General features: G+C 36.1%; 1 protein-coding gene across 2 annotated transcripts in view; it reads right to left on the bottom strand.

Annotated features, from left to right (window-relative positions):
* The window catches only part of Cep128 (centrosomal protein 128), a 303,824-nt gene that overhangs the window by 277,594 nt on the left and 11,786 nt on the right, over positions 1-14,444 (bottom strand). The window contains exons 2-4 of one of the 2 annotated variants that reach the window (XM_042692797.1): positions 14,289-14,431; positions 10,640-10,801; positions 9,331-9,417 (exon numbers count right to left, since the gene is read on the bottom strand). In XM_042692797.1, coding sequence (XP_042548731.1) covers positions 9,331-9,417; positions 10,640-10,786 — 234 coding nt within the window. In that variant the 5' untranslated portion in view covers positions 10,787-10,801; positions 14,289-14,431. The remainder of the gene's footprint in view (positions 1-9,330; positions 9,418-10,639; positions 10,802-14,288; positions 14,432-14,444) is intronic. The other variant, XM_042692798.1, reaches the window with a different exon arrangement.

The following is a 14,444-nucleotide window of genomic DNA, read 5'->3' as shown; positions in this document are numbered from 1 at the left end:
CTAGGGGGAGGACAGAGAAACAGAGGGAAACGGGAAAACATACAACAGAGAGACCCGTCAGCTGCACTGGTCATTGAGCAAAACAAACTAAGCAACTCAATGGCAACGATGGGAGGGAGGGAATGAGTGGGAAAGAGGGAACAGCTGACACTAAGCAAAAGGAAAGGAATGTACATATCACCCAATGTGGAAGAAATAACTATACTGTCAACACTCATAGAACTCATAAATTTTAGAGAACACAATAAAGACAATTTGTCCCATGAAGGTTAGAATGTGTTTGTGACTTTAACTAAGTATCACTACCTCACAATACATTTGTGAAATTTATGTAATCACAATAAAAAAATTGCTATTAAAAATAAGAAATTTGAATTTCATTGTTGGAGATCTGTTATAAACTATAGTAATGATATTTATGCCCACTGACACCATTCAAACAGGAAAGCCTGTGTACGCTCTTCAGATCCCTCAGTAGCTGTTCCATGTGTTCAGTAAAGTTTTTAAAAAGAGCCTCACTGAACGGAAGAGTGTGCTAACTCTATCTCACCCAGAACTTGAACTCAGTTCTGTTTTAGTTATTCTCCAAACTTTACTGAGGTATAACTGACAAATATCTAGCTTGCTTTTCCTAAGTAAAAGAAGTATAAGTATATATTTTCCAAAGCTCTGGCCCAACAAGGATTCAGTAAAAAAAAAAAAAAAAAGTTTAACATGCTGCAATTTAAAGCAGGCTTCAATTTTGTAAACCATTTAGAGATTCTATTTAGTTTCTTCAAACATGTTTTACCTCAAACTGTCCTTTAACTTCATACCAAGAAAATATATTCCCTAAAATAACATACATTATAGAAAGAGACATGAAAATATGGTCATGTCTAGATAACTTCATTCCCTCAGATGGAGAACTGAGCATAAATATTTGGTCTAACTGTTCTGATTTGTTTTCATCTGACACTGAAGAACCAAGTTAGCAATAATTTATGATGTACACAGAATTCATGATAATGGAGGTAGTTTAAAAGTATTGAGTATAGATCTATAAAGTTAGTATAAAAAAGCTAAGTCCTAACACTTTCAAATGTCAGGGTTCAAAATCCCAGACAAAACTGGAGGTGGGAGAGAGGTCATCAAAAGAATTTTGTCTAGGATGGGGGGGGGGGGGGGGGGGCGGTGTAGAGGGAGGGAGAGATGGGAAGGTAGAGGAAGGGGAAACAAAGGAGGAGGCAACAATGCTTGATAAGAAATGTACTCATTATCTTGTCCATGTAATTGTAACCCCTCTGTATAGTATTTTCACAATAAGAAAATAAAAAGATTTAAAAAAGTTTTAAAAAAAGAATTTTGTCTAGGACAATAATGCCACTCCTAACTATTTTGATTATTAAATGCCTTGTGCTTGGCTTTCCCTCTCTGCCTGTTTCTACTAGCCAAGATTGATTTGGCAACAGATTGCAAAGTAGATTAGTTTTACCTTAATTTCATGAAGACAACTTTGTTAACGATAGTTATCATTTCCTGTTAAAATGAAAAGGACAAGAAGGAAAATGCTAATAAAATCTAACAATAGTATAAGTGTATGGTTTGCATACCTTTCTTGTCTCATTGGGTGGTGAAGCATATTCTTAAATGGTTGCCATTTTAGTTTGTATTTATCCAAAGATTGCTTGCTCCAATTAGTACAACCTCTCTCTGTACACTGGTCTATAGAAAGATAAGCCTATAGTAATATTCCTGAAATTGAGAAATTCCTTTTCAAAGGTTATACTATTTAGTTTACTTTGGGGGGGGGTTTTGTTGTTGTTGTTGTTGTTTTGTCAGTCGTGGGGCTTGAACTCTGGGCCTGAGCGCTGTCCCTCAGCTCTTCAGCTGAAGCCTAGCACTCTACCACTTGACCTACAGCGCCACTTCCCGTTTTCTGGTGGTTTATTGGAGATAAGAGTTTCACAGACTTTCCTGCCCAGGCTGGCTTTCAACAGGGATCCTCGGGTCTCAGCCTCCTGAGTAGCTAGGATTACAGGTGTGAGCCACGGATGCCCAGCTTTACTTTTGTTTTAATAGGAAATCCTTTATTTCAAAGCTCTGTGTATCATAAACATTCTATATATAATTTTAAGAGAATTTTTTCAACTTCGTGTTTTAAATGTTAATAAATGAACATTCATAGCAAGTAGAAGCCTTGTGTTTCATGAATAACATATTATACATAACAACATATTAAGTATAACAGTATACTCACAAACACAAAGGGGGAATCACTATGAGCTATGCTAATTTAGAATAGTTTGAAGTCAAAATAATCACATACACTTTATACTTATAAATGCTGCAACATGTTGATGGAAATCAGCAGATAAAGAAATTACAAATAACTGTTTAGCATATCTAATGAAGCATATCAAAATGAATTCCAAGGATTGAAAATAAGAGGTTCTTATTATGTCCTGTATGCAGTTATTTCTAATTTTTTCTTTCTGTTTTAGTTTTCTGTACTCTTTGTCTTGAATATAAGCTTATCTGATCTGTGGAAGGGAATGGGAATCACAGAAACATCTGGACAAAGGATGAACTAAGGCAACAATGATACTCACTAGACACTATATTGGAAATTAACTTTACAACTTGGGAGGGAGGGGAGTAGGGAGTGGTAAGCAGCAGAAAATGAGGAAGGGGTAACAATGCTTAAAAAGAAATACTCATTACCTTACTTACTTAACACTATATTGGAAATGAACTTTACAACTGGGAGGGAAGGGAGTAGGGAGTGGTAAGCAGGAGAAAATGAGTGACTGGGTAACAATGCTTAAAAATAAATGTACTCATTACCTTCTTATGTAACTGTAACCCCCCTGTTCATCACCTTTACAGTAAGTTTAAAAAATAAAAATATTTAAAAAATAATAATAACTGCTTAGCAAGGGTCAAAAACCATATGAGCACTTAGATGTTTGCTAATTAAAATCATACATGTAGGATAAAATTCCTTTTTCAAATGACAAAAATGGAAAGTAAATTAATTTGCTCAAATTCAGAGATAGTTTCTCAAGACTAAATCAAGATTCAGCTGCAATTCTGATTCCAAAAATTACATTTTTCTCACTAGCCTCACAGCAAAAGTTCTATAAAAATTACTTTCCTGTCCAGTAATTTCATGTGAAACAGAAATAAAATTTTCAACAGGAGAATTTAAGTACTTAATTCTAAAATCTAAAATATGGTAAAAAAAATGATCTTAACAAAACCTGTTCAGTTAAAATTTTCTACCTGTATATTCTTACTACACAATATTTAGTTTAAAGCAAGATCACGCCAGGTGCCAGTGGCTCACGCCTGTAATCCTAGCTAATCAGGAGACTGAGATCTGAGGTCAAGGTTCAAAGCCAGTGGGGGGGGGGGGGGGGGGGAAGGAAAGTCCATGAGACTCTTATCTCCAATAAACCACTAGAAAACCGGAAGTGGCGCTGTGGCTCAAGTGGCAGAGCACTCGCCTTGAGCTGAAGAGCTGAGGGACAGCGCCCAGGCCCAGAGTTCAAGCCCCATCACCAACAAGAAAAGAAAGAAAAAAAAGAAAATTAATGATTTATCAGAGAAGCAGATACCACCAACTTGGAGATACTCTAAGTGGCTAGTATCTGGCTTTAAACAATCAACAACAACCTACCAGTGAATGTACTTAGCAATAGAAATCCATTTAAGACAAAGAAAACCCTGGACTTTATTACTTAACATTCAACATTTTTACAATGTTCACATACCAGATGGCAAGATGCAATGACTCTCAAAGAGAAATTTTAATCACAGTACTTAATTAGGGAAAAAAAAGAGCTATTAGTATAAGTCTCTAAACTCTAATTTGATAACCAGTCTTTATCTTAGAAATGAACTTAATGAGTCAAGAGAGCTGTATTTTTCTTTTAAACCCAATATTAACTCCTTTATATAAACTTCCACAGACAGAAATCACTCCTATGTTGAATATTTTATGCTGTATATTCTGTTTTAGGGCATTCTATTTTTATAGCATTAACAGAGTATACCCCTTTCTCACATAAATAGAGACACACAGCTCTAGAAGTATTGTAAACACTAAGCTAATCAACTGCACAGTTTTCTGAATATTCTAACACTGAAAAGCACAACTTGCTCCAAAATCTTCTTAAGTTTTTAAATAAATTTTTAAAAATTATTTTTTAATATGTATTTTTAAAATATATTATTTTTAAAAAGAAACCTTCACAGGTTTCTTTACCTATCCTCTTTAGTTCAAATGTTCTCACACCTCCCAAGGAAGTCACAGCATGACAAAATAATGCCAGATGATACTTAATGAAGGTCATGAAGTTCAAGACCAAAGACCTTAACTGAGACTATCCAACTACCTACGGTTCAGTGACTGGAAACCATACAAGAAAGGTTAGTGAAAAATCAATGGTTGTTAGTAAGGATGATAAGAAAAATCAATGCCAGCATCGGCAGCTCACAGAGTGTGCCACATTGTTCAAGTGGTGACAAGATCTACTGCCAAGAACAACACCTCAATGCCAATCTTCACTCAGCACCAGACATCTTCCTAACTCTTTCTATATTTGCTCCATCTAACTCCTAGTCTAGGTATCATACAGTTCTAGTCCCAATGCCAAGAATGACTACAGTCTTCTGTTGTGGAATACATTAAAGATGACGTCCAAGGTATAGTTTCTCAATTGTAACCATTTACTATAAATATTCATCAAAGTCCATGAATCTTGATGTTAAGATCCTGAAAATTTACCCTACCCCAAGTCAGGAGCAGGGCCTCAATCCCTTAGCTCTGTCACTTTAATAGATCATGGGCCCGAGTTTTCTTACCTTGAAAATAATATTAATAATACCTCTTATGCCAAATTAAATGAATTTACATGGAAAAAGTGACTGGTTATATCAAAGTCATAGAGAAATTAGAAACAAAACTTATGTACTGCACCTCCATGAAAAACTAGACCTCATTATAATTTTTTAACATAGGTTGACTCCTCACAAGTCTTCATGTATCATTAACAAAGAGTTAAAGTTAGACTAGGATGAAAAAAATCAAAATCAGTATACAGTACAGACATTTGTATAGTCATTTTTATCCTGGCACTATTCACAATAGCCAAAGTATGACATCAGTCTCCTTTAGTGAATGCATAAGAAAATGTGGCATATACACATAGTAGAACACTAATCAGCCATAAAGAGAAAAATGAAATCATGCTACTTAAAGGAAAATGGATGGAACTGGAGATTATCATGTTAAGCTAACTAAACCGGAGTCAAAAAGACAAATACCACCATATGTTCTTTTTCATTTGCAGGATTCAGACCAAAGAAGAGCACACACACACATACTCACAGTCACTTCCAAAATGACAAGGATGAAATTTATCACTATACTGAATTGAGTTTAAAATAAAGCAATGAATAACAGTTACTCATTTGCTGGAAAGAAAAGGCACTGGCAATCAACTGTTTTACCAGAACAAGAATTTTAGGAAATTACAGAGGAAAAACTAGATTACATGAAGGAACAGCCTGAAGCAAAACTGAAGACTCCTTATCTCCTGTGTGTTCTTTTTTACAACTAGCTAGCTTTGTAGTCAATGAACTAACAGGTCAGAAATAAAAACCTGTTCACTTTACTTCCAATAAATAAAACTACTTTCCCCAGAGAAATGAGCATTATTCCACTCTAAGCCTACTATAAACTACGATACAGACACACACACACACACACACACACACACACACACACACATACACAGACACACATTTAGAGCCATAGGAGAACACATGTTTTGCTTTAAATGCTTATATGTACACAAGTTTCCCTAATAGAAGTTTCACTCCCAATTGCCCAATTCAATGGAAATTTAATACTAATAAATAAGGGTCTAATATTTAACCTGACAACGTAGGATTGTTCTTTGCTACTAATTTATAATATTTTCTATTTTTCAAAAATACAAAGAGGTGAGCGCAGGGGTGGGGGGAAGAGATGGGAAGGGATGGGAAGGGGAAACAAAGGAAATTTTAAAAATACAAAGTTATGAGAGGAAAAAAAGATGAATAGAAAACAATTTTTAAAAACAATAAAAAATTTTTAAAAGGTACAAAAAAAGAGTTCTTTGATTTTCTTTTTTTTGGGGTGGGGAGGGAGGCGGGGAATGGGAAGGTCCTGCATCTCCTTGTGTCCATAACCAGTCTCTTGGTGGAGCCTCTGGTCTGCTTGTGGTATTTGATTTTCCTGTAGCTTAATTGGTTTCTTAAGTCAGGTACTGGCACAAGAACAGACCTGAGGACCAATGGAATAGAATTGAAAACCCAGAAATGAGCCCACAGAGCTATAGCCATCTAATCTTCGATAAGGGAGCTAAAAAAAATAGAATGGAAGAAAGACAGCCTCTTCAGTAAATGGTGCTGGCAAAATTAGTTAATCACTTGTAGAAAACTAAAGCTAGATCCTTATATATCACCCTGTACCAGAATCAACTCCAAATAGATCAAAGACCTCAGAGTTAAAACACACACTCTGAAAACATTACAGGATGGAATAGGAGAAACCTTATGTCTCCTTGGCACAGGCTGAAATTTTCTTAATAGAGATCCAAAAACACAACAAATCAAAGAAAGGTTGGACAAATAGGATTGCATGAAATTGCAGAGCTTCTTCATGGCAAAGGACATAGCTAGCAAGATCAATAGAAAGTCCACAGATTGGGAGATAGATCTTCACTAGCCATACAATGGACAAGGGTCACATATCTAAAATAAACCTGGAACTCAAAATATTAAATCCCCCAACAAGAAATCCTCAAAGAAACAACTGCCCAATAAATAAATGGGCTAAATATTTAAAGAGAAACTTCTCTGAAGAGGAAAGAAGGATGGCCAATAGACACATGAAGAAATGCTCAACCTCCCTAGCCATAAAAGAAATGCACATCAAAACAACATTGAGATACCACCTCACCCCAGTTAGAATGGCTATAATCAAGAACTCTAATAACAACAGATGCTGGAGGGGATGTGGACAGAAGGAAACCCTACTGCATTGTTGGTGGGAGTGTAAACTTGTTCAACCACTTTGGAAAGTAGTATGGAGGTTCCTCAAAAGACTCCACATAGAGCTCTCCTAGGACTCAGCAATCCCACCTTTGGACATTTACCCAAATGATCACAAACAAGACCATACTAAAGCTATCAGCACAACGATGTTCATTGCAGCATTATTTACCATAGCTAAGATATGGAACCAACCCAGATGTCCCTCAGTAGATGAATGGATCAAGAAAATGGGGTATGGAATTCTATGCCTCCATCAGAAAGAATGACATTGCCCCATTTGTTAGGAAATGGAAAGACTTGGAAAAAATTATATTCAGTGAAGTAAGCCAGACAAAGAAACATAAGTACCATGGTTTCCCTTATTTGCAATTACTAGCATATGTTTGAGACAAGCAGAAAAGGTCAGAAAAGTTGATGTTAGGTGAAATGAACCCCAAGATAAGGATTCAAATGTTTTTTCTTTCTTTCAATTGTCTCTAACATATTTATAAGATGATTTCTTTGTTGCTTTGTATGTCCTTCCCCTACGATATAACACCAGCATTCACTGTATTTGATGTTGGTATAATTTAGGGAGGGTAAGGGAAAAAACAAATTGTTTAAATAGGGATACAGGTGGCCCCACTGCAACAATAAGATGCACAAGACGTTATGTCAAAAAATGAACTTTACAACTTGGGGGAGGAGCTGGAAATGGGAAGGGATGGGAAGGGGAAACAAAGGAGGAGGCAACAATGCTTGATAAAGAATGTACTCATTACCTTGCCCATGTAATTGTAACCCCTTTGTACAGTATTTTCACAATAAAAAAAAAATTAAATTAAATTAAAATAGAAAAGAAGAAAAAAAAGTACAAAGAGTCAATTAATACAGCAATTAACCTAAAACAGTTCACCAATTACCCCATTAAAAAAAAATCTAGAGCTCTGTCCTTCAAATATCAAAAATCCTAACAGCTGGTGCAAAATTATCCAAGTTTATTTTCTAAATAATGGTACAACCTTTGTCACAGAAAATGTTTCCTTGTGGTCTTATGGTCAAGAAATTAGTTTCCAATTATAAGAAAATAATGACAGCCATGCACTTTTTAAAAGGAAAACAAAATAAGTAATCAATTATAATTTAGAGTTACAAGACAATTCACTACAGCACAGATACATATAAAACATTATTGTATAAATGTAATATTAGTGTATACTTATCATTGCAAGTGTGAATAAATAAATTTAATTCTTTTCCAAGGCATTACAAAGAAAGTAAATTCCAAAGGAAGGAAAGACAGAACTAGCAAATATCCATAGACTTATTCACTTTATTTCAAAATTCTAGAGTATCTTTCTTTCTTGTATTCCTATGTGAGCTAAATCTAAATTTGCACATTTTTGAAAGGATCATTTGAAATATCAAGCAAACTTTTAAACACATGTATAACCCAGCAGTTCTATTTCCAGGGATTCTGCAAGATTAGATACAAATATATATTAGAAAGGTCACTGGATATTGTTCACAATAAATGAAAAACCTGGATATGTCCTTATTATGAAATAGTATATAACTCCTTAAAAGTAGGTAGACCTACACAATGTTTTGCCAACTATGATATGAAACAATTGAGAAAAGAGTTGCCTAACTATTTTAATACACGTTTGTACATGCATACAAAGTGTTTAGAAAGATCTTTTAAAAAGTCAAAATGGTTACCTCTTTAGAGGCGAATGGAGAGAGGTTTGAGAATTTTGTTAAAACAATGAGCATCTGTCACTTTAAAATAAACCATCCTTAAAATTTGTATCTATCAGTAGTCCAAAATAAGCAAGTCTTTGTTGAATTTATGTCCAGAATTCTACCCTATTACCTAAAGCTTTCAATCAATAGAATCTAATCAAAGTAAGCTGGGGCTTGAACTCTGTAGGCCCTGTCCCTGAGCCTCTTTGTGCTCAAGGCTAGCAATCTACACTTGAGCTACAGTACTACTTCTGGCTTTTTTCTGAATAGTTTACTGGAGATAAGAGTCTCACAAACTTCCCTTCCTGGGCAGACTTTGAACCACAATTTTCAGATCTCAACTTCGTGAGTAGCTAGAATCTAAACTATATTTTAACTCTAAGATAATAAAGCATTTTTAAAAAAATCACAGCTCTGTACATTGTTATCTCCTTTCTCTTACATCTCTACTCCCCAAAGACTGAATTCTCCCAAAAAAACTTGGTAAACAAAAATGTAAATATATTTAAGCATGCTCACATGTTCAACAACACCAGCCTGTCCATTACTATATTCTCGATATTGCCCAAGCATCTGGTCCACTTGTCGAAGGTTCCGACTAGTATCCTTTAGAGAGAAAATACTGTTATTGTTCTGAACAATACCAATCAGCCCTATATCAAAGAGCTAAGCCAACAGTTTGTTAAAGGTATAATTTATATTATAATTAGGTATCAGTGCACTTAAAAAAATAAATCACTGTGGAAAAAAAATCAAATCCTGCAGGGTGCCAGTGGCTCACACCTGTAATCCTAGCTACTTGGGAGGCTGAGATCTGAGGATCGTGGTTTGAGGCCAGTCCAAGCAGACTCTAATAACACTCAAAACCTAGAAGCTGAGGTGTGGCCCAAAGTGGTAGAGCACTAGCCTTGAGCAAAGAGAGTTGGGGGGGGGGGGGCTGGGAAGGTGGCTCAGTGGTAGAGCGCTTGTCTTGCATGCATAAGGCCCTGGGTTCGATTCCTCAGCACCACATAAGCAAAAAGAAAAAAGACAGAAGTGGGGCTATGGCTCAAGTGGTAGAGTATTAGCCTTGAGCTGAAGAGCTGAGGGACAGCACCCAGGCCCAGAGTTCAGGCCTCACGCCTGGAACCACCCCTCAAATAAATAAATAAATAGATAGATAATTAAACAAAAAAAAAAGAGAGTTCAGGGACAGTGCCCAGACCCTGAATTCAAGCCACAACTGGGAAAAAACAAAAACCACTCAAATCTATCTTTTATTTGTATAAAATACAAAATTCATAATATAAATTTTTAATCCAAGGTTCTGAGGTATAACATGCTCAAGTGTAGAAAAAAATCTAGAAAGTCCAAGGCCTGAGTTCAAACTCCAATACTGCCAAAAAATAAAAAGGAGGAGGGAAAAAAAAAGAAGAGGAAAAGAAGAAAGGAAAAAGAGAGGAAGAAGAATCAAAAGAAGAGGAAGAAGTGAAAATAAGGAGGAGGAAGTGGTAGACAGACAAAAAGAAAAGGAGAAGAGGAGGTGACATCAAATGAAGAAAAAGACAGGCAAAATAAGGAAATGTAAGAGCCTAACCCCCCTATCTGGCTTTGAAGACGAATGTAGGGAGCCACAAGATAAGAAATATTGGGCCACTTCTAGAAGCTAGAAAAGAAAGGGAGCAGATTTTCTCAGAAGTCTGATCTATAGAATGATAAGATGTTTTGCTGTTTGAGACAGCTTTATGGTAATTTGTGAAGTAGTACTAAGAAAGCTAATACATGGCTGAAACTATTATTCAGCTCAATCTGCTTAAAATCTACTAATGGCACCCACTATAAAACAAACCTGTAAAGTACTTGTTATAGTATTGACCTTCTCAGTGACATCTACTGTAGCATGACTTCTGGTTTCCGTTGGAATCGATCTGGCAGCCCATCGACTCACACGGTCACGATAGCGGAAGCGATCTGAATCACTGGTTGATTCTGCCATTGATACATGCAAATCCTTAAAAACAGATCAAAGTCAGGTCAATCAGTTAATTATTCTTTTTCATTTTAAGTCTTATTAAAGTCTTTTAGAATATCATAATTTCTACCACAAGAAAACAAGAGTCACTTCCTACTATACTTCTCCTTTGTTTTGTTTTCTCTGACTTGAGAATAATTCTTCAGATATGATTTTAGTTATGGTTACAATTCCAAATACTAATTCCTTACATTTCTGCAGAGCTTCAAATTTTTAAGGTATTTTAATATATAGTGTCTCACTTAATTCTACCAATAAATCTGTAAGATAGATTTAAAATAGATATATTTTGTAAATAGATATAAATTAGATAATCTCTAAAGTCCCACAATTGTCTTAATATTAGTCTGATGTTTATTAAACTATAAAAATACATGTCTTTTGGTTTTTGGTTCTGTGTGTGTGTGTGTGTGTGTGTGTGTGTGTGAATGCACACATGCACACAGCTGGGAGTCACACTTCTACTTCTGACTTTCTGCTGACTAATGACAGATAAGAGCCTCATACACTTTTCTGCACAGGCTGGCTTAAATTCACCATCCTAAAATCTCAGCCTCCTGAATAGCTAGGATTACAGGCAAGAGACATCAGTGCCTGGCTAAAAATGGGTGTAAAATACGTCACATCAACAGCACATCCTACAATAAAAAGAATCCTATTCACTGTACACTGAAAACTTGCACCTTTGAGTATAGCAGAATTAAATGATGCAAAAGAAGTCTAAGTATCACAGTAACAAATTTGATATTGAATCCCACAAAAAAAAAGAGCCAAAGTAATTTCAGCAATGGAAAAATCCTCTAAGCAAGATTTTCTTCTATCTTTACCTCAAATATCTGTTTAAAAGATACAAAAATTATTTCATACAAGAAAACCTCAAGTTTCAGAAATCCTGTAATATAAGTTTGGAGAAACCAAATTGATCAAAAGTAAAAGTTCATCAAGTATTACCATAATACCATTTACTGCTTAATGAAAATTAATTCACATTGCTACAATCTTCCTGAAAATCTGACTATACTCCCCCATCATTCCCCCCCCCCCCACACTGGATTATTTTGTGAAGTTTGATGACAGTTTTCTATGATAGAATATTCTTAGTCTTTAAGATTTTTATTCTCATTGCCTCTTAGAAGTACATGACCATGTGTCAAAAGAGAAGAGGAAAGGAATGTGCCAAATGTGTGCAGATCCTACAACATTTAATGACTGCAATCATGTTTTTAATATATTGGATGAAACAAACAAAGACCCTTGCTGTGAAGTTAGATTTTTCAAAATGAAATAGTCACATCAAAATAGAAAGAAATCGGTGGGAACATCCAGCTTCTCCAACTGGCTGAGACAGGGAAAGAGAGCATCCTGCTCCACACCCCTGCTTCTCCACTGTCCTGTGCACCTGTCTGCTCTGTTCTTGTCTCCATCTCCATCTGTATGCAAGGAGCGGTATAGTGCCCATGATGGAGCTCACCCACACCAGAAAACATGACCAAAAACTACCAGCAGAAGTAACTGTTTGGCTTTGCTTTCCCAGCCTCATGGTTGTCTAAATCCTAAAGAAAAGTAACCCAAAAAGAGATCATAAATGTAATTTGTCTTTCAAAGTTAAGAAGGCATCTGGCTGAGCAATGGGGGCTCACACCTGGAATCCTTAGCTACTCAGGAGTTTGAGATCTGAAGATCCTGGTTCAAAGCCAGCCCGAGCAGGAAAGTCTATGAGTTTATCTGCAAGTAACCATCAAAAAGCCTGAAGTGGAGCTATGACTCAAATAACAGAGCACCAACGTTGAGCAAAAAGCTAAAAGACAGAGCCCAGGCCCTGAGTTCAAGCTTCAGTATGACACAAGGAAAAAAAAACAAGTGACTACTGTATCTCATGAATCTCTGCCACATGACCTTTTACTCTTACTCTATGTTCAAGTGCTTTCCATCATTACCTACTAGTAAAAGCAGGAAGAACCAGCATTTTCTAAGTACTTTCTTTATTCAAGTATTACCCAGGATACTGGTATAAACAATCCAATTTAATTCTTATAGCAATTCTATGAAGAGAATACTATTAGTAAGGGGATTTATGTCCACAGTAGAGTACTTTCTTAGCATTGGCAAGGCCCTATATTCAATGCCCAGCACTGCAAAAATAAGGGAATACTATTCACTCCTCATTTATGGAAGATGCTGTAGCTAAGCGGTATTAAATAACATATTCAGCTCCACACAGGGATAAAAATAGCAGACTTGGCATTAAGCCAGCCTTTTCTTGTATTTTTGTGGGAGGGGGTGGGGCCTGAACTCTGGGCCTGGGCACTGTCCCTCTGCTCTTCAGCTCAAGGCTCGAGCTCTACTAAGCCAGCCTTCTTTATCTTCAATACTATTTCCATTCACTGTATTCTTGGTGTCTGTTACCCACTGGATAAATCTGAACTAAGAGCCAGGGGAAAAAAAACTCAAATTATTATTCCATAAATTCATAAAAAAAGAAATTTTTAGGCACAATGAAACAGTAATATTGAGAAATACAATGTGTTTACTATAATGGTTGTTAGTGAGAATAAGGAACAAAATAACTACCTTTGAGGCAAATAAATGTTTCTAAAAGTACCAGAATACATTTCAATTGATACAAATAGTATATTATACTCTTCTTATTTTGGGGGGGGGAGGGGGGAGTGGGGGGGAGAGTCCGGTCGTGGGCCTGAACTCTGGGCCTGGGCACTGTCCCTCAGCAATTCAGCTCAAGGCTAGCGCTCTACCACTTGAGCCACAGTGCCACTTCCAGCTTTTTTTTCTGTTTCTGCTTATGTGGTGCTGAGGAATCAACGCCTCATGCATGTAAGGCGTTCTACCACTGAACCACCTTCCCAGCCTCATACTCTTCTTATAAGTAGGTAAGATGAGGTTCACCTTGAATAACAACTGTTAAACATTCAATTGCTATGGTTCTTTTAAACAATTTGAAAATTGGATTGAAACACATTATTAGTACAGATATAACAATGAAGGGCTGGAAGTAAGTGGTACAGCACCAGATAAACAAGCAACATGCAGTCTTGAGTTCAAAATCTCAGTATCAACAACAATAAAAACTTTAGCCAGACAGCAGTGGTTCATGCCTATAAAACTAGCTACTCAGGAAATTGAGGTACAAAGGATTGATGTCTGAAGCCAGACCAGGCAGAAAAGTTCATGAGACTCCATCACCAAAGTAACCAGCAAAAACAAGGCTGCAGGCATAGCTCTAGTGGAAGAGAGCCAGCAGATTGAACACAAGAACCTAAGTTCAAACCCCAGTATGGAAAAAAAAAAACCAACAACATAAGAGTTACCATCTGACATAGGTTTCTATTTTTTAGAGTTTAACACTAAAACAGAAAATCTTAATATTATATAGATTTAAAAATGATATTAACTAAATTATCTCCAATTGTCATCTAATCACAAGGGGAAAAAATTTCCTCTCACTTACCCCAAGTAGAATTACATACTTTTATGAGAAAGAATCACACTTTCCAGCATGAATTTCACTGGTATAAGCATGCAAAGTCTTCTGCTATTAATTTCAATTACTTTGAGCAATAAAAGATGTTCAAACTGCATCTGATGGAACTCCTGCAGAGATACC

The sequence above is a fragment of the Dipodomys spectabilis genome, unplaced genomic scaffold (genome assembly GCF_019054845.1).
Source record: "Dipodomys spectabilis isolate Male_0828 unplaced genomic scaffold, ASM1905484v1 ptg000157l, whole genome shotgun sequence".
NCBI classification, from domain to species: Eukaryota; Metazoa; Chordata; class Mammalia; order Rodentia; family Heteromyidae; genus Dipodomys; species Dipodomys spectabilis.
The sequence above is the reverse complement of the archived record's forward strand: the minus strand, read 5'-3'. Positions and strand labels throughout refer to the sequence as shown.